Source organism: Callospermophilus lateralis, chromosome 18 (assembly GCF_048772815.1).
Source record: "Callospermophilus lateralis isolate mCalLat2 chromosome 18, mCalLat2.hap1, whole genome shotgun sequence".
Taxonomy (NCBI): Eukaryota; Metazoa; Chordata; class Mammalia; order Rodentia; family Sciuridae; genus Callospermophilus; species Callospermophilus lateralis.
Window position 1 is genome coordinate 62,773,320 of NC_135322.1, and position 22,402 is coordinate 62,795,721.

The window sequence follows — 22,402 nt, forward strand, 5'->3', positions numbered from 1 at the left end:
GTGGGCGCGTGTGACGCCTGCGGGTCCCTGGGTGGGCGCGTGTGACGCCTGCGGGTCCCTGGGTGGGCGCGTGTGACGCCTGCGGGTCCCTGGGAGGGCGCGTGTGACGCCTGCGGGTCCCTGGGTGGGCGCGTGTGACGCCTGCGGGTCCCTGGGAGGGCGCGTGTGACGCCTGCGGGTCCCTGGGTGGGCGCGTGTGACGCCTGCGGGTCCCTGGGTGGGCGCGTGTGACGCCTGCGGGTCCCTGGGTGGGCGCGTGTGACGCCTGCGGGTCCCTGGGAGGGCGCGTGTGACGCCTGCGGGTCCCTGGGTGGGCGCGTGTGACGCCTGCGGGGCCCTTGGGACACTCGTGTGCCTGCGCTTGGCGTGTGCAGCTCCTGGGAACCTGGCAGACCTCGGAGGCCCGGGGAGTGGCAGGAGCCTCCCTCCCTCCTCCCCCACAGAGAGGGAGCCCGGGCAGCTGTGAGGAGGGCCAGGCAGAGCTCGGCCAGCCCCACCGCAGCAGGGTGGACAGTTCCCGGGCCCAGCTGAGGACCTGGAGGGCGGGCTGAGCCCCCAGTCATCCACCGCAGCCGCCAGGCAGCTGCCAGGAAGTCCTTTTGGGGAGAGAGCGGCAGGGCCACTCCCGCCACGTCTCCGGCAAGCCCCGTGCCCCCTCCTCCTGCGCTGTGGCCGTCTGAGCTGCCCGGGCTGCAGCTGCCCCTGTTGGTTGGATTCTGGGGTCAGAGGTTATAGGGCAAGCTAAAAGTAACCTGGCAGGCCGGCCACCTTGAGGAGGGGGCATGTGTCCGGCGCAGAGGCAGGATCCCAGGGACCCCGCCGCCGCGTGCGGCTGAGAGGAGCGGAGAGGAGCTCCCACTGCGCTCGCTGGCCCCACCCAGCAGGGAGCCTCCTCCCGGCCACTGCAAGGTCGCTGGCCCCGGAGGAAACGCCTGTGACCAGCGGGATGGGCAGCTGCCGAGGGACGGTCGCCTGGGCTCTGTGCTTCCTGCTCCTGCTCGCAGGGGGCTCCGCGGGGAAGCTCTGGAAGCGGGCGCTGCCCGGGAGGCTGGCCGAGAAGCCCCACGTAAGTGCCGGGAGGGCGGGCGGCCAGGCGATCCAGGCCTGCCATCCCCCCCGGGCTCCCCAAACGCAGCAGTGTGTCGGTCCCAGTGGGCAGCGGGACTGGAGCCCTCAGAGCCCCCCGCTGGGGAGGAAGGCGACAGGGACCCCACAGATGGGCGGGCAGCCCAGCCCGGCTCTGCTGGCCTCCAGAGCTGCTTCTCCTGCAGAGCAGACCTGGTCAGGGGTGGAGGACTTAACCTGGGCTGCCTCCACCACCACCGACCCTCTGTGGGGCTCCGCTGTGAATCCAGGTGGCCCTCTGTCCACTCAGTGGACACTGAGCAGAAACCGCCCCGAGGAAGGGGTAGTGGGGTCCTGTAGGCGCGAGATGGAAGTGACCACAGCCCTGAGGGGCAGATGATGGCAGCGGGAGGAGCCAGGTGGCTGGACTGGAGGGCGGCCTCTGCTTCTCCCCAGCTGTGGGACTTCAGGCCAGCTGCTTGAACTCTCTGAGCCCCAACAATCTGATCTGCAAAAGAAAGCGCCGCACTCCTCTCAGCTCACTGGTGCCAACAGCGCCGTTTTACCAGGTGCTGGCCGGGGCTGGCCGGGGCTGCGGGACGTGGACATTGAGTCTCTGCTGGGGAATTCACAGGACAAGGGGGACAGTAGAGCATAAAAGAGAGCAAACAGAAACCTACTGTGTGTCGAGCTTCCCAGGGCTCAGGAGAGCGCAGGGCAGGAAGGGACCAGCAGGGAGCCCGGGGGCAGGGGTGACAGAGGGGACCCAGGGGCTCAGATCCTCAGCAGACGTCTGCAGGAAGAGGGTCAAGAGCCGAGCCCTGGTACTCTCATGCCCGAGCGCGTGGAGGCTCCTGACCAGGGTGGCGGGTGCCCCCCTCGGGGCAGAGTGCAGGTCCTCGGGCCAGCTCCTGCTCATTCAATGTACCCACCTCGTGTCCCGCCAGCCGCCACCACTGGGTCAGCACTGGGTCACTCGGGGGCCAACTTGTGAGCAAATGCACGTGACACCGTGGGCATGTCCAGGGAGTCAGGGAGGGCACCTAGGGGTGGGGACGTTTGGCCTGGGGCTTTGAGGGGTGAGTAGAAGTTCCCCAGAGGGGCTGTGCCTGCGAGGGATCCTATGAAGCCTAGTCTGGACTCCAGGACTTGCGCTCTCGGGGCGGTGGCCCTGGCTGGCGTGGGCAGGAGCCTTGGGAGGGAGGGAGATGACGGCAGGTGTTTGGAGGAAGGCGTGCCCCCTCGAGGTGGTGAGGTCACCAAGGCCTTCCTGGAGGAGGCAGCGGCCCTGGCCAGAGCTTGCAGAGGCTGAGAATCAGGAGGCGGAAGGACATTCCTGGAGGTTGGGAAGGGACCTGGGGCCAGTCCTGGCCAGGCGGGGAGGCCCGCGCAGGCTCCACCCCTGAGCCCTCCGCTGGCGTGGCGGGTTGGTTTTACCCTCACAGGTGTGCTGTGCCACCACCGGTCAGGTGCCCGCCCCAAGTCTGTCCCTGGATCTGCGGACATTGGTCCCTGCCCAGAGCGCGGACACTGGAGAGCTTTGTATAAGCACATATGCCTCAGAGAGAGCCCCGGGGAAGGACAGGCTACCTCAGAGGACAGGAGGCCGGGCAGCTCACCAGGCCCAGAAGTCGCCACAAGTCACCTCAAGTGAGCTGTGCCACCGCAGGCTACTCACTGCCCCTCTCTGGGCCTCAGAGTAGTGAAGGTGGAGGACTGGATGACCTCTAGGGCCTCTCAGCTCTGACTGATTCCTACTCAAGTGTCCCACAGGGAACTGGGAGGTGACGGAGGCAGCCCCAAAGGCCCAAAGGCAAGGCCTTCCTGTGTGGCTCCGCCCCACCCTCAGCCCTGGCCCTGGTCCCTGGAGGGCAGTGGGCTGGGCTGGGCAGGGAGAGGTCATCTGGTACTGTCCTGGAGCCTCCCTACCCACCCTGGCAGCTTATTTTACCTAATATGGCCACCGTCACAAACCTGCTAGAGAGGAGCCACCAGGGGCTCCTCACCACCAGGGGTCCTCAACCCAGAGTCTCCTCACCCCAGGGTCTCCTCACCCCAGAGTCTCCTCACCCCAGAGTCTCCTCACCCCAGAGTCTCCTCACCCCAGAGTCTCCTCACCCCCAGAGTCTCCTCACCCCAGAGTCTCCTCACCCCCAGGGTCTCCTCACCCCCAGGGTCTCCTCACCCCAGAGTCTCCTCACCCCCAGGGTCTCCTCACCCCCAGAGTCTCCTCACCCCCAGAGTCTCCTCACCCCCAGAGTCTCCTCAGCCCCAGAGTCTCCTCACCCCCAGAGTCTCCTCACCCCAGAGTCTCCTCACCCCAGAGTCTCCTCACCCCAGAGTCTCCTCACCCCCAGAGTCTCCTCACCCCAGAGTCTCCTCACCCCCAGGGTCTCCTCACCCCCAGAGTCTCCTCACCCCCAGAGTCTCCTCACCCCCAGAGTCTCCTCAGCCCCAGAGTCTCCTCACCCCAGAGTCTCCTCACCCCCAGAGTCTCCTCAGCCCCAGAGTCTCCTCACCCCCCAGAGTCTCCTCACCCCCAGAGTCTCCTCACCCCCAGGGTCTCCTCACCCCCAGAGTCTCCTCACCCCAGAGTCTCCTCACCCCAGAGTCTCCTCACCCTCAGAGTCTCCTCACCCCCAGAGTCTCCTCACCCCCAGAGTCTCCTCACCCCCAGAGTCTCGTCACCCCCAGGGTCTCCTCACCCCCAGAGTCTCCTCACCCCAGAGTCTCCTCACCCCCAGAGTCTCCTCACCCCAGAGTCTCCTCACCCCCAGAGTCTCCTCACCCCAGAGTCTCCTCACCCCAGAGTCTCCTCACCCCAGAATCTCCTCACCCCCAGGGGCTCCTCACCCCCCCAGAGTCTCCTCACCCCCCAGAGTCTCCTCACCCCCAGGGTCTCCTCACCCCCAGAGTCTCGTCACCCCCAGAGTCTCGTCACCCCCAGGGTCTCCTCACCCCCAGAGTCTCCTAACCCCAGAGTCTCCTCACCCCCAGAGTCTCGTCACCCCCAGAGTCTCGTCACCCCCAGGGTCTCCTCACCCCCAGGGTCTCCTCACCCCAGAGTCTCCTCACCCCCAGAGTCTCCTCACCCCCAGAGTCTCCTCACCCCCAGAGTCTCCTCACCCCAGAGTCTCCTCACCCCAGAGTCTCCTCACCCCCAGAGTCTCCTCACCCCCAGAGTCTCCTCACCCCAGAGTCTCCTCACCCCCAGAGTCTCCTCACCCCAGAGTCTCCTCACCCCCAGAGTCTCCTCACCCCAGAGTCTCCTCACCCCAGAGTCTCCTCACCCCCAGAGTCTCCTCACCCCAGAGTCTCCTCACCCCCAGAGTCTCCTCACCCCCAGAGTCTCCTCACCCCAGAGTCTCCTCACCCCAGGGTCTCCTCACCCCAGGGTCTCCTCACCCCCAGGGTCTCCTCACCCCAGAGTCTCCTCACCCCAGAGTCTCCTCACCCCCAGAGTCTCCTCACCCCAGAGTCTCCTCACCCCAGAGTCTCCTCACCCCCAGAGTCTCCTCACCCCAGAGTCTCCTCACCCCAGAGTCTCCTCACCCCCAGAGTCTCCTCACCCCCAGAGTCTCCTCACCCCCAGAGTCTCGTCACCCCCAGAGTCTCGTCACCCCCAGAGTCTCCTCACCCCCAGAGTCTCCTCACCCCCAGAGTCTCCTCACCCCCAGAGTCTCCTCACCCCCGGGGGCTCCTCACCCCCCAGGGGCTCCTCCCGTGCTCTGCCTCCTGTTCCCTGGTGGAACTCTGCAGGCCTGTGAGCCGGGGATAGGATGCCATCTCTTCTCACTGCTCCTTGGGTGACCCGAAGTCAGCCAGGCTGGGGGTGGCACACCTTGGCCATCCGCCCTAGAGAGCTGGAGCAGGACCCAGACTCCTGTCTCTGAGCCCCGTCCTTTGGTAAAATGACCTTTGTTTGGGGACCCATCTCTTGGTCGGGGGGCTGTTGATCGCCTGAGTTCCGTTTGCATCTCGTTGTCCAGGCACAGAATGGCCAGAGGGCAGCACGCTGGCCTCACATCCCCTGGGGTCCCCCAGGAGGCTCCCGGCCCACTGCCCTCCAGCTGCTGTGACTCCCTGTTCCCTCTGGGCCGCAGCTTCCTCAGCTGCAGCCTGGGGCACGTGACGCAGGGCCTGGTGAGGACCAGGAGCTCTGCGCCCAGCCCCGAGCGCGTCCTCCTCGTGTGTGCTGACATCACATGGGGATGCGTGAAGTGCCCAGGGCTGCGGGAGGGGTGTGGGCATGCCACCTGGGTGTCCCAGGGCTCTGTGCGGGCACGGGGGCTCGGCAGCCCTGTGGGGCGCTGGTGGGTGCGTGCTAGAGTCTGCCGTCCTGAGAGATGCTGGACTTTTGATGACTCTCTGAGAGAGTCCCGTTGGCACTGCACCCGGTCCTGCTCCCAGAGCCAGCGCCGAGGCGCCGGGTGCCGGGAAGTGCATTCACGCACGCGCTGAACTCCGGCCCTCTGTTCCAGGGAGAAACTTATTTTTAAATGTTTGACGTCCAAATTCCAGAGGAAGAACAAATACTGCTTAGAGGGAAATTGGCTTTCTTCCTCCACCAAGCAAGCCAGTCTGGGGTACATTTTTATTGGCCTGGAACATTCCAAAGGAGGGTAAAGTTTTGTTCAGGGAAGGAAGGGTGTGGGTGCTGAGGGACCTGGTGAATGGGTGGCCTGCAGGCTGGTGCCTTTTCCCTGCATAGAAATGGCTCAGCACGTTTTCTTCTGATTATTACAATAGTGATGTTTACTGTAAAAAAAAAATCAGACGGCACAGAAAGTTATAAATAAGTGCAGATGACCTCAGTTCTTCCTGCCAGACGCAATGCGGGGTCCAGAGCTTTCCGCGAAGCAGTCGCGCACATTTCTTAGTGGCGCTGCCTTGAGACTCTTCGCAGAGGCGAATCTGCAGGAGGTGAAGGAACCCTTTGAGGGGACTTTGCTGTCGCACTTGGTACGTCTGTGCCTCCTGCAGCCCCTACCTCTCTACTTCCAGAGCATGCCTATCACCCTGGGTGACCCTGTCCCATAAAGGGTCACTCCACCCCCTGCAGCCCTGCTCCCCTACCCGCCTGGATTTGTGTCCCCGTGTCTCGCATCAGTGGAGGCTGGTGGCCCTGGCTGGTTCACCCTGTCTCTCACCTCTGTGTTTTCACACCGTGACACATGGTGAGTGTGCTCATGGGTGGGTCCCTGTCCTCCCCTCCCAGGTCTGTGAGGTCCTGCCGCAGGGGTGTGCCCTCCCTAGGTGGCCTCCTTTGGCTGGAGGCCAGCTTAGTTGAGTTTGGACTTTACCCCTTAGAATGGCCCCCGCTGACTTGGGCTCCCTGCTGAGCTGGCGGAGCCCAGCCCTGGCACTTCCTTCACCTGCTTCCTAAGGACCTGGGAGGCAGCTTTGTAAATCTAGAGGCCACCAACAGCGTCTGCCCAGGAGTGGGGAGATGCCATTGGTGGGAAGCCTTGGGGGGATGGGGTTTCCTCCAAGTCAGAATGTAGAGCCCGAAGCCCTGGGTGGCTGGGCACCTGGACCTTGACTCACCGGACAGTCCCTTAGCAGAAGTGGGGGTACAGACGGAAACCCGAGGCCGCTCTGTGGCCTTTGTGGAGGGAGCTGGCCGTCGGAGGACCTGCCTCTTTTCTCAGGGGGACTTAGAGTGCGTAATGTCCTTTTCAGCTGAGTGACCATGTAAGTGGGGGAGGGGGTCTGGCTGTGAGTGGTGAGCATTTTCCAGAATGTGTATGGGGAGGGGGACATACACATTCTGACCGTGCCCTGAGTTGGGGCTACTGCAGCGGAGGGCAGAGGCCTGGCACAGGACAGATGCCCACATGGAGGGACGCACCTCCCAGGCCCAGGCTCTGGGGGCCAGAAGGCTCTGACAGTCGGAAGCCTACTCCCCAACTCCAGCAGCCTCAGCTCAGGGGCAGGGTCACCCCTGCCTCAGTTTCCCCATCAAAAGTGGGAATAACACCCGCGACCTCCAAGGGCTGCACCAGGTGTGCAGGGTGGAGTCCACCATCTCCAAAGGCTGCCTCCTCCGCCCGTCGTGTGGGGGTCTCCTGCCCAGGGCCTGGGTTCTGAGCCTGACAGCTCCGCATGGTGACTGTGCCTTCGAGTCAGTTTGTTCCTGTCACTCTCCTGGAAGGGGTCTGGCAAGCTGCCAGGAGCCAGCCCATGGTCACTGTCTGGTGCCAGCATGCACTGGGCCACACGTATGGGTGTTGGGCACTTTTCTAGGAGTCTGGGACACAGGTAAAAGTATGTCCAAGTCCCTGTCCCCAGCAGGGCACGTCACAGCAGAAGGAAGACAGTAGATGAGGGTGCAGTACCCAGGCCGAGGGTGGCCAGGGGCTGGAAGCTGTGTGGGGCCAGAGTGGAGCGCAGAGGGACGGCCATGTGAGCAGAGGCCTGGGGTGATGCCTGGCGGGGCCGGAGACCTGGACAGTGAGCAGTGGAGTATGGGGACAGCCAGTGCAAAGGTCCAGAGGTGGGACTGGGCTCATGTGCTCTGGGGACTCAAGGGGGTAGGCGGCTGGACAGGGTGAGAGGGCAGTGGTGGGAGGGTTGGCGGCCCCCACCCTGCTGACCCCGCCTGCTGGGCCTGGAGGACTGGGCTGTTGACCCCTTCAGACGCTGGGGTGGGGCGTGGGGGGGTGAGCTCTTTTAGGAAGGGTCATTCTCAGGCCCCAGGGCTCAGCGGCTGTTCAGAGCCCTCCTGGGCGCCCCTGGAGCGCGCTCCAACATTAAGCCCTTAATCCGGCCCTGGGTGAAACCGCTTCTTTATCACCCAGGCCATCTGCTGGCTCAGCCGGATGGTAAGTAACGCGGAGAGCTGTCTGAGGGCTGATCTCTTTTGTTCTGTCCAAATTCTGAGAACCGGCATTTGAATTTCCCTCGGAGAAAGGGGGACATCTAAACTTGACCTCTGCACAGCCCCCTCCTCCGGGGCCACCCGGAGGGAGTCACGGGATGGGAGGCAGGGGAGGGAGGAGCCTCCTCACTCCGGGCTCCGCTAATTCCGTAAACGAGGCCCCGCGCTGCGCTCCGAGGGGGCTGGGGCAGCCGTCGCCTTGGATCAGGATTAAAACTGGAGAGGCCCCAACTCGGGTCCAATTTAGTTAATTCCGCAGCGAATGGCACGGAGAGCTAGTGTCGTGGGATTGTGCCCCTGCGTGCCTGGGTGCTTGGCGATGGCGCAGGAATGCGCGGGTCGCGGGAAGGGGTGCGGAGAGGGCGGGTGCGCAGAGGCTGCCCGGGTCACAGACACCCCGCAAGCCCCCGTCCCCTCCCCTTCCTTTCCCTTCCCACCAAGCGCTCACTGCTGCTTTGCACAAATGGGTTCCTGGGGTGAAGCAGGACGCAGGCGCCCTCCCCGGCTGTCCCCGCCCACTGGCATTGATTGGCCTGGGAGGCGGGAAGCGCTGGCCTCTGCCGCCACCTACTGGGATGTGCCTGGTCCCCTGGCGCGCGCCCCCTGCAGGCCGTCGGCAGCAGCGCACCGAGTGTGCTGGCTCCGCTAAGCAGGCGCAAAAGGGGCGTTTGGTGACCTTTTGGCTTCTACTGGAGGCCTGGACCAGAAACACCCACGACCTCAGCGAGTCCGGGCAGGGACGCCTTCAGGAGGGTATTTCAGCTGGGGCTGAGGAGTGACTTGGCCAACAGAACAGAGAAGCAGCAGAATCTTCCAGGCTGAGGCCGGGCACGTGTCCTGGGGCAGAAACCTTTCTGTTGCTGTGCCGGTGGTCAGTCCTCAAAAGCTCCAGCGGGGAGTGCTGGTGACGACCCCCTGCAGGAAACGGGACTTGCACAAAGTCAGGCAGCAAGGGAGTGGCAGAGCTGGGTTTGAACCCAGCCCACCAGCTGCAGAGTCCAGGCAGGTGGCCCCTCTGCTGTGCTGCAGGAGACAGGTCAATTGAAGGAAGAGGACAGCAGGACAGGTGCTGACCAGTGACAGGGTCAGAGGCTTCAGTCTGGAGGTCCTGATTGAGCAGGACAGAAAGGAGCCATCCAGAGGGCAATGGGGCTGCTCCCGAGGGGCAAAGGCCTTGAGTGGGCTTGTGCTGGAGGGTGAGGAAGGGAGAGGCCGGGTAAGGTGCACAGCCACGCGGGGGTGGTATGAGGAGGGCAGCACTGGCACTGAACTTGAAGGTCCAGCGAGGAACTGAGATTTGGTCCTAAGGGTGCTGGGAAACCACAAGCCTCAGAGCATAAGAGCATTGGTCCCGAGGTGCCCTCCAGAAAGCCCCTTTGAGGCCTGGGATTGTGACTAGGTGGCAGGGCGCTTGCCTCGCACGTATGAGACCCTGGGTTTGATCCTCAGCCCCTCATAAAAATAAATAAATAAAATAAAGGTATTGTGTCCATCTACAACTAAAAAAAAAATTAAAAATAAAGCCCCTTTGAGCTGCAGTTTGGAGAATGCAAAGGGTGCAGACGTGGAGTCAGGGAGGCCAAGGTGGAGGCTGCTGTGGAGGCCTTGGGGACTTGGGCCTCAGTGGCATTCATTCACAAACACTGATAGAACATGCCAAGCACTGCGCCCAGTTTCCTGTGTTGCCAGGACAAATGACCAAAACTAGAGTGGCCTAAACCAGCAGCATGGTATCCTCTGAGTGTGGGAGGCCAGGAGCTCAGTATCAGTCTCACTGTGTGGAGATGGCGTTTGGCCTGGTCATGCCCCCTCTCGAGGCTCCATCTAGCTTTTGGGTGCTGCTGGCCACCACCGCTCCTGGCTCACAGTCTCACCACCCCCATCTCCTCCTCCATCTTCGCGTGGTCTTCCGTGTCAGTGCGTGTGCGTGTGTGTGTGTGTGTGTGTGTGTACATGTGTGTGCTCTTCCTCTGCCCCCTCTATAGGACACTTATAATGGGATAATCCAGGATCCCCTGAGATCCCGGATCGAACCCACAGAGCCTGCTTTATCGTATGAGGTTGCCTTTACAGACTCCAGGGACAAGGGGTGTCTTTGGAAGACTCAGCACCTCCCGGAAGGGTTGCTCACCTTCTGCACAGGAAGCAGGTGTGCTCACACAGCTTCACAGAGGGTGGGGAGCGGGGCCTTGGGGAGGTGCGGGCCCTGATCCTGGCTGGGAGCTTTGGGGCAAAGGAGAGTGGAGTTGAGTCCTGGACGCGGTTCCCTGCGGAGATGGAGGAGAGGCCCCGGGGCAGCGGGCAAGGCCTGGAGGGCTGGGGGCACTCTGCCAAGGAAGCTTGCAGCTGTGTGCGTGCTGTGTGCTCAGGTCTAGATGAAGCAGGGGCTTGGATGGTGTGTCCTGGCTGGGCTCAGAGACCTCCTTCCTCCTGATGCCCCAGGGGCTGCGAGCCTCAGCTCAGACTTATTGTCCTGGGCTCCTGGCGCGACTGGGAAGTCCCAGGCCCCTCAGTTCAGCACGCGTTGCCCACACCAGGTCCCCTGGAGGTGGGTCAGGTGGCATACAGGAGGAGAGGCTCCCCTTTGTTGACCGCCACTGTGCAGGTAGCTCGGCTTCAGGGTCCCAAGGGGAGCCCTGGGGGTCTGGAGGAGGGAGGGTCGCATGGGGGGATTCAGCGTGCTGTCCTTAGTAACATCTCCATTAGACACAGGTCACATGCTCCACAATCCACCCACTTAAATGTGCAGTTTGTGCCTTTGGCCCATTCACCGCTGTGCAACCAATGCTAAAATCAGTATTAGATCATTTTCATTGTCCCCAAAAGAAACCTGCACCCATAGGGGGGTCCCTAACGTGAAACCTGCACCCATAATTCACTGCCAGTCCTGTCCTGGAGGCCATCCTTCTGTTTTCTGAATCTACGGATTTGCCTGCTCTGTGTGAATGCAGGGGGACCCCACAGTATATGGCCCTGTGTGTCCGCCTGCTGGGCACCGTCTCTAGGGTCCATCCAGGTGGTCCTGTGTGTCAGGCCTTCATTTACGTTTGTGGCCAAATGAGGTGCCACTGTGTGGAGAGACCACATTGATCAGCCGGTGGGCAATTGGGTTGTTTCCCTCGGGGGCTGTAGGAGAAGTCTCGGGCCCTCCCACTAATAAAGTGTTAAGTACATTTTATTTTTTAACCTTTTACTGAAGCAATATTGAAAAGTACAGAAATCTTAAGTGTCCAGTTCCCACAAATTAAACCCCCTGTGTAATCCACGTGAGGTCAAGAGGCAGAGCGGGCCGAGGGTCCCCAGGTGAACCAGCCAGCCCCCCCAGGCAGGCACCAGAGACTCCCCACCCAGCACCGGCTTCGCTTGTCCGCAAACTGCGCAGTGAACTGCAGTGAAGCATGCTGTCCCTTGTGACCTGGCTTTCCCCCTTGGATGTGCTGTGTGTGAGGTTTAGCCAAGCTGTGCTGTGAATCCATTCACTCCATGTGTGAGCTGTGAATTCTCAAAGCTCTACATAAACACTGATTACAAGAAATCAATCAATCCATCTATCTATAGACACAGAGAGACGTGTGTATGAGTGTGCACACATGCATGGATACACGGGTGCACACTCAGGAGATCCATCTCTCGGGTGGTAGGTCCCTAAAGTGAAAGACTCCAGCAAGCCACCAAGATTCACTTCTGCAGCTGTTGGTGGCCTTCAGTCACCTCAGTTTGGGGCGGTTACAGACAAGCATGGCGTCTATTAACCCCGAGTCGGACCCTCAGAGGCTGGGTCTGCGGGGGATCAGTTTTCCACGCCAGGAAGCGCAGGCTGCGAGAGGTCCCAGGACACCGCGCAGCGCACAGCTCCAAGGCGCTGGTTGGCGCCGCTGATCGCCCTCCCCTGTCCCGCAGGCCGAGGAGGCGGGCGCGCCCGGTGGCCCCCGGCAGCCCCGCGCTGACCGCTGCCCGCCGCCCCCACGGACACTGCCCCCTGGCGCCTGCCAGGCTGCGCGCTGCCAGGCGGACTCCGAGTGCCCGCGCCACCGGCGCTGCTGCTACAACGGCTGCGCCTACGCCTGCCTGGAGGCCGTGCCGCCCCCGCCAGGTAGGCCGGGCGCGGGAGGGGACAGGTGGGCCCGTGGGGAGCGCCCCGTGGGGGCCGCAGAGCACCTGCGGAGGCCAGGACCGTCTGGGCGTCTCTTCTACCCGCCGCTCACTGTCCTCTGGCGGATTTGTGCTCCCTGGGCACAAGTCCAGGGACTTACCGAGCACCTCCCGGGGGCGGAGCCCACAGCCCAGGAGGCCCATCCTGGGAGGACAGGGAGGGGCCAGAGTCCCCTAAACACCCAGACTGAGGCTTTCCCTAAAAATATCCCGCCAGGTTCCCGTCCCCAGTCCCACATTCCTGGGACCCCACCAGGCCCCTTCACTCCTGGATCTAGTGCCCGGGGTGTCTGGAGGAGAGTGGGTGCTCAGCAGTGCGGTGGGGTGTCCGGGAGGCGGGGGCCTGGGAGGTTCAGATCCTTCAGATTCCAGTTGAGCAGGGCTGAATGCACCTGCTGCTCGCAGGAGCGCCTGGACCGTGGGAAAGGGCCCCAGGGCCGGGGACTGAGGAGATGCTGTTGAACCTGACGCCCTCTCATGGGAGGGACAGTGTTGGGGTGCTCCTGGTCTTAGGAGCTCCAGATCCCTTTGGGGGAGAAGTCTGGGGTGTGCAGGGAGGAGAGCCAGGGGCCCCGAGCCAGGCGGGCAGGCAGTAGCCCGGTGGGGTGGGGAAAATGTGCCCTAAGTGCGTGGGACAGGCAGGAGGGGGACAGCTCTGCTCCAGGCAGGGCCTTTAGACAAGTTGGGCTTTTGGACTCTCTTTTCCTGGAACCACCAGGTTCCCAAGGGCAGTAATTATGGAAGGAGGCTTCGACAGGGGGCCCACCTCTCCCAAGGCCCAGGAGACTGCGGAAGGCGGAAGTGACCACACCTTGTGTCCTTTGGGGTGAGGTCACAGCGGTGACAAGGGACTCAGCACACTTAATAACACTCATTATTGTGCTCGGCTACTCTGAGTCTGCCTCTGAGCAGAGTCAGGGCAGGTGCTCAGGGACCGGCTGGCTCCCACCCAGCCTTTATAAGAAAGGTGGCACGGCACCCCCTCCTGGTGGAAGAGCACATAAGGCACCCGCCCCACTGGGGTGTCCCTTCCTGTGGAATGCGCCCAGGCGTAGGGATCAGCCTTGCTTCCTAGGCCAAGTGCTTTTGAGCAGTGCACCAAGGATACAGTGGTGCCAGGCATCCCCAACAGTCTCCCAGACATTTCATCTCATCTTAGCTGCATGGGTGGAGACGGGGTCAGTTTCATTTACAACTGAGGACACAGAACTCAGAGAAACCGAGTCACTTGCTCAAGATTAAACAGCAGCATAGCTGCTGAGGAGAGGTGCACATGGCCCAGAGGGCAGGGACGTGAGGGTGCCTGCTCTGACACCTGGGCCCCTGTGCAGGGTCCCACCCAGAACTTCCTCCCTGATGCCCTCAGCCTCTCTTCCTCACCTTCAGCTCTTCACCCAGAGACCGCTGTCTCGGGGGACGGCGGTCCCTCCTCCAGCTGCCCCTTTCTCGCTGCTTGCTGGCTGTCACCCGACTCTAGGGTCAGACTCCTGGGCAGAGTCTGTCTGCTTCTCTTCCTGGGGTGTCCCCAGCACCTTGAGCGGTCTCTGGGTGCATGACAGCTACTCGGATACTCACCATTCATTCACGGCCGGCAGCAAGAGCCGCTCAGCGCGGGTGGGTCATAAAAACTCCGAGTAACAGCGCCAACAAGGTTGCCCAGCCGTGACGCTGTGACGCGGGAACTGAGGTGTCGCCCAGGGCTGGGTGTGCAGGGCCTCGTGGTCATGAGAGGGAGGCTCCTACCCTAGAGGCTGCCTGGGGAGGCCCCTGACCCTGTCCTTTGTCAGTTTTAGACTGGCTGGTGCAGCCGAAACCGCGGTGGCTTGGTGGCAATGGCTGGCTCCTGGACGGCCCCGAGGAGGTGCTACAAGGTAGCTGCGGCCCCCGGGGGCGGGGGGCGGGGGACAGAGCCAGGCTCCCCTCCTGAGGTGCCAGCAGGAACCACAGCCCAGGCTGTCTGTCCCTGCAGGGCCTCAGCCAAATGCTCACCCTCCGGACCCCCCAGCCCAGCTCGGAGGTGCCAGCTGTCACTCAGCTGTCCCACAGCCCAGGACAGAAAGAGGGCCTGGACACTCCCTAACAACGGGGCCTCCTTCCCGGGTGGAGGGGGCAAGGCAGAGGACTCAGGGCTGCTTCCCAGACCCTGCATCTTTAGGGGTTCATTGCTGTGCGTGGTCTGTGGGGTGAGCATGTGTATGAGTGTGCGTGGTTGTGTCGGGATGTGTGTGTGCGTGTGTGCTGGGTGTGAGTCTGTTTCAGGGTGAGCCCGTGAATGGGTGGGTGTGAGGCGTGTTGGGATCTGTGATGGCTCGGCCTCCGGGTGTGTGCACACCTGTGGTTCCAGGTGGGGTGTCAGCTGCCGCGAGGGGGACGACCGTGTAGGTGTGGGGCGCCTCGCTGGACAGGGTGTGGTGTGTGCCCGGCTCTGCCTCTGAGGCACTGGCGCGTCCCCCACAGCAGAGGCATGCAGCACCACCGAGGATGGCGCAGAGCCCCTGCAGTGTCCCTCAGGCTACGAGTGCCACATCCTGAGCCCCGGGGACGTGGCCGAGGGCATCCCCAACCGCGGGCAGTGTGTGAAGCAGCGGCGGCCAGCAGGTGAGTGGTGCCCTGGGCCTGGCTCCTGCTCCCCAGAGCCCCCCACAGTGGAGACGGAACCCTGCCCCTGGGTGGCCTGGGGGTCCATTTCTTCTCCTGGCGGAGCCTGGGTCTCCTCGTGTAGAATGGCACCACACGCAGGCCGGGACTCCTGCCCTGCTCGCAGGCTCCCCACCTCAAGCCTCCCTCTTCCTAAGACAGGGATGGCACGTGCACCGAGGACCTGCTGTGTGCCAGGTGCTATCCCCAGCTCTCATTCAAGCCTCATAACTACCCGCGAAGTAATCACTACAGCTGCCGCCGTCCCCAGGCCAGCCAGGGTGGAGCCACAGGTCCTGGGCCCTGCTCTTAACCCCACAGGCCCTGCCGTCCGTCTCGCTCGGTAGCTGTCTGTGAAGCTCGAGGACAGGGCAAGCCTCTGCTGCCAAGGTCCACAAGGATAGGGGTCACATGGGGTCATTGCCTCGCACTGAAAATGCCAGCACTGGTCCCTGGTGATCTTTATGGGCCCACAAAACAGGGGAAAATGTCTCCTATCATGTCCACGTGACTCACAGGAGAGCAGGGGGCACAGCATGGACGGAGGATGGGTGCCACCGCCCACCCTCCCACGTGCCCACGTGTTCTGGCTACAGCCGGGCGGTGCTGGGGGAGAGGCTGGGCTCGAGGTCGGGGCCACAGAGTGGACACTGCCCGCCGTAGCCGCTCTTTGCGGAGAGTGGCAGCGTCCCGTGGCCCCTGGTGTCTTTTCAGGGACTCATTCCCAGAGGCTGAGGACAGGTGTGGCACCTTCTTGGTAGGAAGCTGAGGCTCAGGTGGGGTGGGGGAAGCAGGGCGGGAAGACCCGCTCGAGGACTGTCCTTCCCCATGGTGACCCCAGAGTCCCCTCGGACACACTCACAGTGCCACTTACTCATGTGTGAGCGTGTTTTGCAATGGCATTGGCTGAACGGGACGTGGAAATCCCACGGTGGCTGGTCTGCTTGGACAGTGGCTCCCAGGCTTTGGGTCTCCGGATCCCTCACCAGGGGGTCGCACAGCGCGCTCCTCCCCACGGCGGGGCTGGTGGGCAGGCATCGCACAGAAACTGAAGCCCAGACGCTGAAGACGTTCCTGTGCTTGTCATTTAAACATGACAACAAGCCCATCACATATTAAACCCAAGTATCATTTTTCTTACAAATAACCATATTTTCCAAAACAAAAATATGTACAGTGAGAAGGGGGGCCACGCCCTTTAGTTCATGAATGGAGAGGGAGATCTTCCTGTGTGCGTCTGCTCAGCTGCCGCGGTGTCACTCTCCATGGGACCCGGGAAAGCTCCGGCGCACCCGGAGGAGAAGGAAGAGGACAGAAGGGGCTCGGGCTTCGGCCTCATGAGCTCTGGAAACAAGTTTGGTCTCCTCATTTTTTTCCAGATGGGCGATTCCTGAGACACAGATTTTACAAGGAATATCCAGGTGAGAGAAGAGGTCATTACTTCCTTGCAGAGGGCATGAGAAGGGTCAGCAAGCACTGACCTGGGGAAGAGGGGAAATAAAAGCCCAAGTCTGAAACCATAGGGGACAAACAGGAAGTAGGTTTGGAAACACGGACGCAGCTATGTCTGGTGGTGGCCATGGCAGGCTGAGTGGCTCCTGGCCGAGCTGGCCTTGGCTGAAGGTCAGAGCCCAGGGCTGGATGTGCCAGAACCTGGGACTGTCCCCGGATGCTTATTTGGGGCATTGGAAAAGGTGGCCAGCTCCATCCCTCCCCCCCATCTAGTCATCTGTGCCATCAGCCATTCTTTATCCGCCCGCCACCGCCCGCCACTGCCTGCCACCGCCCGCCACCGCCCACCGTCCCTTCTTCCACCCAGCCAGCCTCGTCATCAGGAATGGACGCACGTCACCAAGCATTGCTTATCATTCTGGGCCGGAGGTTGGGGCCACACTTGTCACCGTGACACAATTGCTGTCAGCAGGCAGCTACTATCAGGAGGAAATCCAGCCATTACCAGGGCCCAAGACCTATTATTGGGCAGTGGTGACGCAGGCTCCTGACCGCGCGTACTGGATACCTGCAGGACACCTTAGACCGGGTTGTCAAGGAAGCCTCCCTCAGGAGGGGACAGGGAGCTGCGCCTAAAGACCCAGAAACAGCAGGCAGCGTGCGGAAGGGCCTATGTGACAGTCCTGGGCTGACTGCGTGAGGAGCAGGGCAGTGGGTGGCCAGCGGTGAGGGATGAGGCTGGCCCTTGCTGAGCCAGGGGAGGGGCTGCAGGCAGCGGGCAGCCCCCCTGGGGACGGGGCTCAGGCCAGGTCACCAGGCTCGGGGAGGTAGCTTGGCATCGCCTGTGCGGGGAGGCAGGCATTTCAGCAGGATGGGACACTTCATTTTGCAGAGGGTGACTCGAAGAACGTGGCAGAACCCGGAAAGGGGCAGCCGAGGAGCTTCCAGTAGAGCAGCGCCAGGCAGGTGAGGGGGGCTGCGGGCCAGGAGCCAAGCAGCGGTCATCAGCACGCTGGCTGTGGGGCAGGCGGGCGGAGGGCTCCATCTGCTGGTGGAGTTTCAGATCCCTCGCAGGTTCCCAGGGATCCTGACCTGAAGTTCCGCTCCTTTGCCCTGTGACCTTAAGCTAGTGACCCCACCTGTAAAATGGACCGAGGGTGTGCTAGTACCTGAGTCACAAGGTGCCCCTGAGCTCCCCAGGAGTTAGAGTCACATCTTGCTGGAGGTGGGGTCTTTCTGGCTTGTGCTGGGCCAGGGAAGGAAGGACAGGGCAGGCTTGCGGCCCCTCCAGCCTCCACCGCGGCTCACAGTCCTCTCTGCTTCCTTCGCAGTCTGGGCCCAAGAACATTCCTCCGCTTCCCACCAAGTCTCGATGCAGGAAAGTGGTTTGACCCCCGGAGGCCACTGCAGAGCATGACCCCAGAGCTCCTGGCCCCCATCCCAGCTTGGCCCTGGCTGAAGCGGTGACTCAGAGGGAGCCCCTGGCCAGCTCTGGGCCCCTGCTCACCACCCTGGACCCAGGTCCCTGCAGCACCTCGTGATCTCTGCCTGGGAAGGCGCCTCCGCGGGTGTGAGGCCAGAAGCCCCTCCCCGAGCTAGGGCTCAGCCTGGTGGTGCTTTCTGCAGATTTCTTCCAGGTGTGACTCTGGCAGGCACATGCCCCTCCCAAGTGCTCTCCAAATAAATCCGCCTTGATAGAATGGAAATGAACTTCCCGCTCAAGCAGATCACCCGGGGACCTTACAGTGGATGCCTAATTCATAGTAGCCAGCGGGAGGGGACTCGAGGACAGCAGGCAGCGGAAGGGCCTGTGTGACAGTCCTGGGGCTGACTGCGTGATGAGCAGGGCGGTGGGTGATGGGCGGTGAGGGGTGAGGACACAACGCTGGGTGTCTGGCGGTTTGTAAGCCTTTGCCCTGTTCCAGCCGCCGTGGGGCAGGCAGGGCATTGTCAGGGTGAGATGTCAGCTCTGCTCCGCTCCTGGGGTCCGGGAAGCTGGGGGCCACGCAGCCGCCTGCTGCAGCGTGGAAGCCTCTGCAGGAGATCCTGGGGACAGGGCAGCTGAGAGCCACTTACCAGGAAGATACTTGGCAGAAGCCACAGGGAGGGGAAGAGAAGAAGAGCAGGATGGAAGGCGGGCACTGAGGGTGAGGACAGGGCTTCCCCAGGGCAGCTTGGGCTTCAGAACCTCAAGACGCCTGACCCCACAGGCTGCCCCGGGTGTGCAGCCCCACAGAAGGACCCGGGGGCTCTTTGGTGGTCTGCTGTCACTGCTGACATCTCTGGATTTAGAAACCTATTCATCTCGCAGACGACATGGGCGACCTGCGTCACCGTGGAGTCGGCCGTGAGGGTTGGGCCAGGGAGCCAGAGTGTTTATAGGCCCCGGCACCCATCCGTGGCGGGGCAGGGGTGCCCCAGGAGCCTCTGCTGGATAAAAGGACTTCTCCTTGTGTGTGTGGCCCCTGGGCGTCTGTCCCTGGCCCTGAGGGCCCTGGCTGCCATCAGAACTCCCAGGGGCATTCGTCAACCCCAGGCTAGTGGGTTCAGACCCTCCAGGACAGAGGACGCAGTGAGTTGGCGGTGGCCCTGGTCATGCCCTCTCCTGTCCCCACGGAGGTCGTGTGCACGATCCCTCAAGGCACCTCATGGCTGGAGTTGACATGAACCTGGCCTTCCCAAACGGAGCTGTTTCTTCCCATCAACCTGAAAGCCAGGATCGCCCCCAGGCACAGTGACGAATGCCCCCCTCTGCCCCGGTAGAAGGTAGATGTCTTCCCTTCGTGTCCCACACGCAGAACCTGATAATAATCCTTGAGCCCCACGAGCCCGCTAGTGCTCAGAGCCGGGCAGAGGCCCCGGCCTCCCTCATGCCACCCAGCCTACAGATCCTCCAAGACAGTAGCGGTTTTGTGGGAGGAAGTGCGTGGGGTGGCAGGAGGTGTGCATCTCTCAGACAAGGACACTGTCACCTCACTCTTAAAGGACTCACCCAAGTCACAAAGCCAGTGAGTACCCAGACCTAGGTCCCAGCCTCCCTTCCCTGCCTCCAAAGCCCAGGGATCGGGGGAACAGGGTACATGGTGATGAGCAGTCCTGCAGGGGCCCTAGCATCTAGGGGAGGCCAACTCTGTCCCCTCTTCCTGAAGGGGGGCTGCCCACAAGATGGGGTGGAGACCAGCAGGCAGAGCTTACTCCACCAGGTCCAGTCCTGGCCTCGGCAGGTTTCCTCGCTGTGAAATGGGCGTGATGAGAGTTGCTGGGGACGGGCCCTGAGGGGTGAGGCATAGTAAGTACTCAGGACAGGCTCAGGTATGATCACCCATCCAGGGCCTGGTCATCTGCATGGTCAGCAGAGAGAGCCCGCTCTGGAGCCGAGTCCCGTGTGGCCCTACTGGGCCCCAGCTGTGTGCTCTGGATGCAGGGCTCAGCCCTCAGTTTCCATCCCTTCAAAAAGGGAGCTCCCAGCTGCCGTGAGCCCCACAGGCCCGATGAGAGGAGGGGTGAAAACAGTGGGGACTTCCAGGGCCAAGAGGCCGAAGAGGGGGACAGAGGGGCACTGGAGCCCCGACCTGGGACCAGACAGGATGCCGAGGCAATGACAGAGCCCAGCTGGAGCCAGCTGCAGGGGTGTGGTCAGGGCCCTGCGGTGGGCTGCTGGGGCTCCAGCTCGGGCTCTCAGAGTCCGTCAGGGCGCCCTTGCTCATGTTAGCTACTGTCAGTGTCAACTGGACCAATCGTCATACCTCCACAGTGACACGTCGCTGAAGTGGGGTCAGACGTCACTAATGATAGATCCACAGGACTTGCTGAGGCACGCCAGGGACAGGTGTACCCTCCACTCCTCTCCCGACGGCCACGTCTTGTGCAAAGGTGTCTCACGTCAGAGCAGGAGCGGATGGCAGTGGGTCCCCAGAGCACCGTCACACAGTGACCGTCTTGATCTTACCCGACGAGTGGCCGTCGCCAGGAGATGCTGACTGCACTGTCACCTCCTCCTGGCTGGAGGTTTAACTCCCTGGCTCACAGGGCTGCAGGACGCTGAACTGGCAGCAACCGGCCCCGGGCTGCACGGCCAGCACCTGGTCAGGCCGGTTACTGGGGTGGCCAGGTGGCCTCCCATCCTCCCACACTTCCAGGAGCAGGAGAGGCCAGCCTCTCTTCCCCGAATCCCCAGCTGGAGTTTCCTGGAGGGGCCAGGGCTCAGGGAGGGCGGCCGAGGCGGGGTGGCTTCTCCGTTGGCCTGCGCACGGTTCCTCAGCCACGGGCAGGGGGCCAGGTCATGGGCTGCGAGGACTTCGTGCCTCCGACGGGCAGGGCCTCCGAGCACAGCTGTAGGATGGACCCTGGGTGCTCCTGGCCCCCAGCAGACAGAGCAAGGACAGGCACCAGGAAGCTGGGAGAGAGTGGGCCAGCCAGGCCCCGCTCCTGCCCGGTCCAGACCAATGGCCTCACCTGGCCAAGGCCTCTGAAAAGCAGCTTCCCTGCAGGAAGAAACTTAATTGAATGATCCCTTTGTGCCCAGGTCAGCATGACCTGGGCACATTCCTGGGGTTTTCCAGCAGAGCTGCCAGGATTAACCCACACACCCTGTCTTTTTTCTAGAACATTCTCACAGAGATCAGTAAGTCGGTCTAAGGAGAAGGCAGGTGGGGCCCCGTTAGGGGGCCACCGTGCAGGAGAGACCCCACCTTATGACCCCTAGGGAGGGCTTTCTCCATACCTGGGGGGTAGGTGCCTGGCCCACAGGTAAGGAAGTGCTCAAAGTGCCCCCCCAGGCTCCAGGAGCTGCCGCCAGAGTCACCCCACCGCAGCCTTGAGGCCTATCGGATGACGGATTCACCCTGTCCCTGTGGTTCAACTTACCTCCCGGAGTGGGAGGCACAGGGGGCACTGGGGCTGCAGCGCGAGGTCCTGGAAGACACTGTGCGGGCGCTGGGCCTCCAGGAGGGGCCGGGGCTCGGGGGGGCTTCCACCTGGGTGGGGTTAAACGGCAGAAACGGGGCAAGGGCTCTGGGGCCCTGCCCTGGAGTGGGCTCTCACCTGAGTGGTTCAGGCAGCTTCTCGGGCTTCAGACACTTCCCTTCCCTTCTCTGAGGCATCAGGATGAAGAAACGTCACTGTTCACTGTGACGACTAGGGATCAGTTGAAATCCCACCGTGAAGGGCATTGCCCAGCCCTGGCATGCAGAAAACGCCAGGCACCGGAGTCCGCATCTGCCGGCTGTGTGAGCGGAGGGGGACACCTGGAGCTGTGTGGGTCGGGGGTCACCTCCTACCTTTTAGATGCAGAGGAGGGTGGGGGGGAGAAGAGAAGAAAGAGAAGAAGAGGGGGGAGAGGGAAGGAGAGAAGGAGAGAAGCCACTGCCCGTCCGTCTGTCCGTCTGATTGGCAGGAGGCTAGGCTGTGCCCCCTGTCCTAAGGTCCAATGCAAACTCCGCAGCCCTCCCCATTCCCTGCCGTAGCCTGCTGCCCCTGGTTTTTGTCTTAGGCCAGAGCAAGGGGCTTCTCTTATTTGCAACAAAAATCAAGGCGAACCCCTGTGAGTGCTAAAGGCAGCTGAGACACTTGGCTTGGCCCGTCTGGCAGGCTGAGGGTCCCACGGAATCTGTCAGAGCCCAGCCACCTTCCCCCGGAGGCCAGGGAAATCCTGCCCCAGGCCCAGTGGCCACAGAGACAAGCCTGCAGGCCCAGGCATGGGGCAGTGCAGAAGCTCCTCGGTGGCCATCTCCTGCGCCTACAGGAGCCTTCACAGCCTGCCCACCTGCACCCCACGCCCAGGCCTCCTCTCCCTGAGGCCTGGCTTCTGGCAAGTTCCACGCTCAATCCAGGGGCGTTGGACAGGTCACACCCTGCCCAGTAGGCAAGGAGCGGCTGCTCCGGCCAGCCTGTGAGGAGGGGAGAGCAGAGGGAAGCGGCCATGGTGGCCTCCCAGCAGTGCGCCCAGTGCCACCTGCTCAATACCAGTCTCCCCGGCCACCCCCACTGCTCCCTGTCCGCCGAGGCACCGCTGCCACCACAGATGACCAGTCCAGGACAGTTCCTGACCTGAAACCCACGAGGTTCCTTCTGACATTTTCAGCTACAAGCCTGTGTGGGGATGGCCCTCCCCGTGTGCCCCTCCCCCAGTCGCCCGTTCCCCTCTGCCCTCAGAGTGTGCTAGCCGGGGGCGGGGGCTTAAAGCAAACCTTTGGTGTCACTTAGGGCACCTGTGAG

At 62.5% G+C, this 22,402-nt stretch overlaps 1 protein-coding gene across 2 annotated transcripts; it reads left to right on the plus strand.

Moving 5' to 3' along the window:
• Positions 1-759: 759 nt before the first annotated feature.
• Wfdc1 (WAP four-disulfide core domain 1) lies at positions 760-17,892 on the plus strand. Of its 2 annotated transcripts, none has more exons than XM_076838418.2 (7): positions 760-1,066; positions 11,846-12,038; positions 13,885-13,968; positions 14,555-14,695; positions 16,114-16,155; positions 17,079-17,152; positions 17,518-17,892. In XM_076838418.2, the coding sequence occupies exons 1-6, from the start codon at positions 947-949 to the stop codon at positions 17,135-17,137; spliced, it is 639 nt and encodes a 212-aa protein (XP_076694533.1). In that variant the 5' UTR covers positions 760-946; the 3' UTR covers positions 17,138-17,152; positions 17,518-17,892. The 2 variants fall into 2 exon arrangements, with proteins under 2 accessions (XP_076694533.1, XP_076694532.1); XM_076838417.2 differs by having other exon boundaries at positions 855-1,066; positions 13,891-13,968.
• The last annotated feature ends 4,510 nt before the right edge of the window (positions 17,893-22,402 follow it).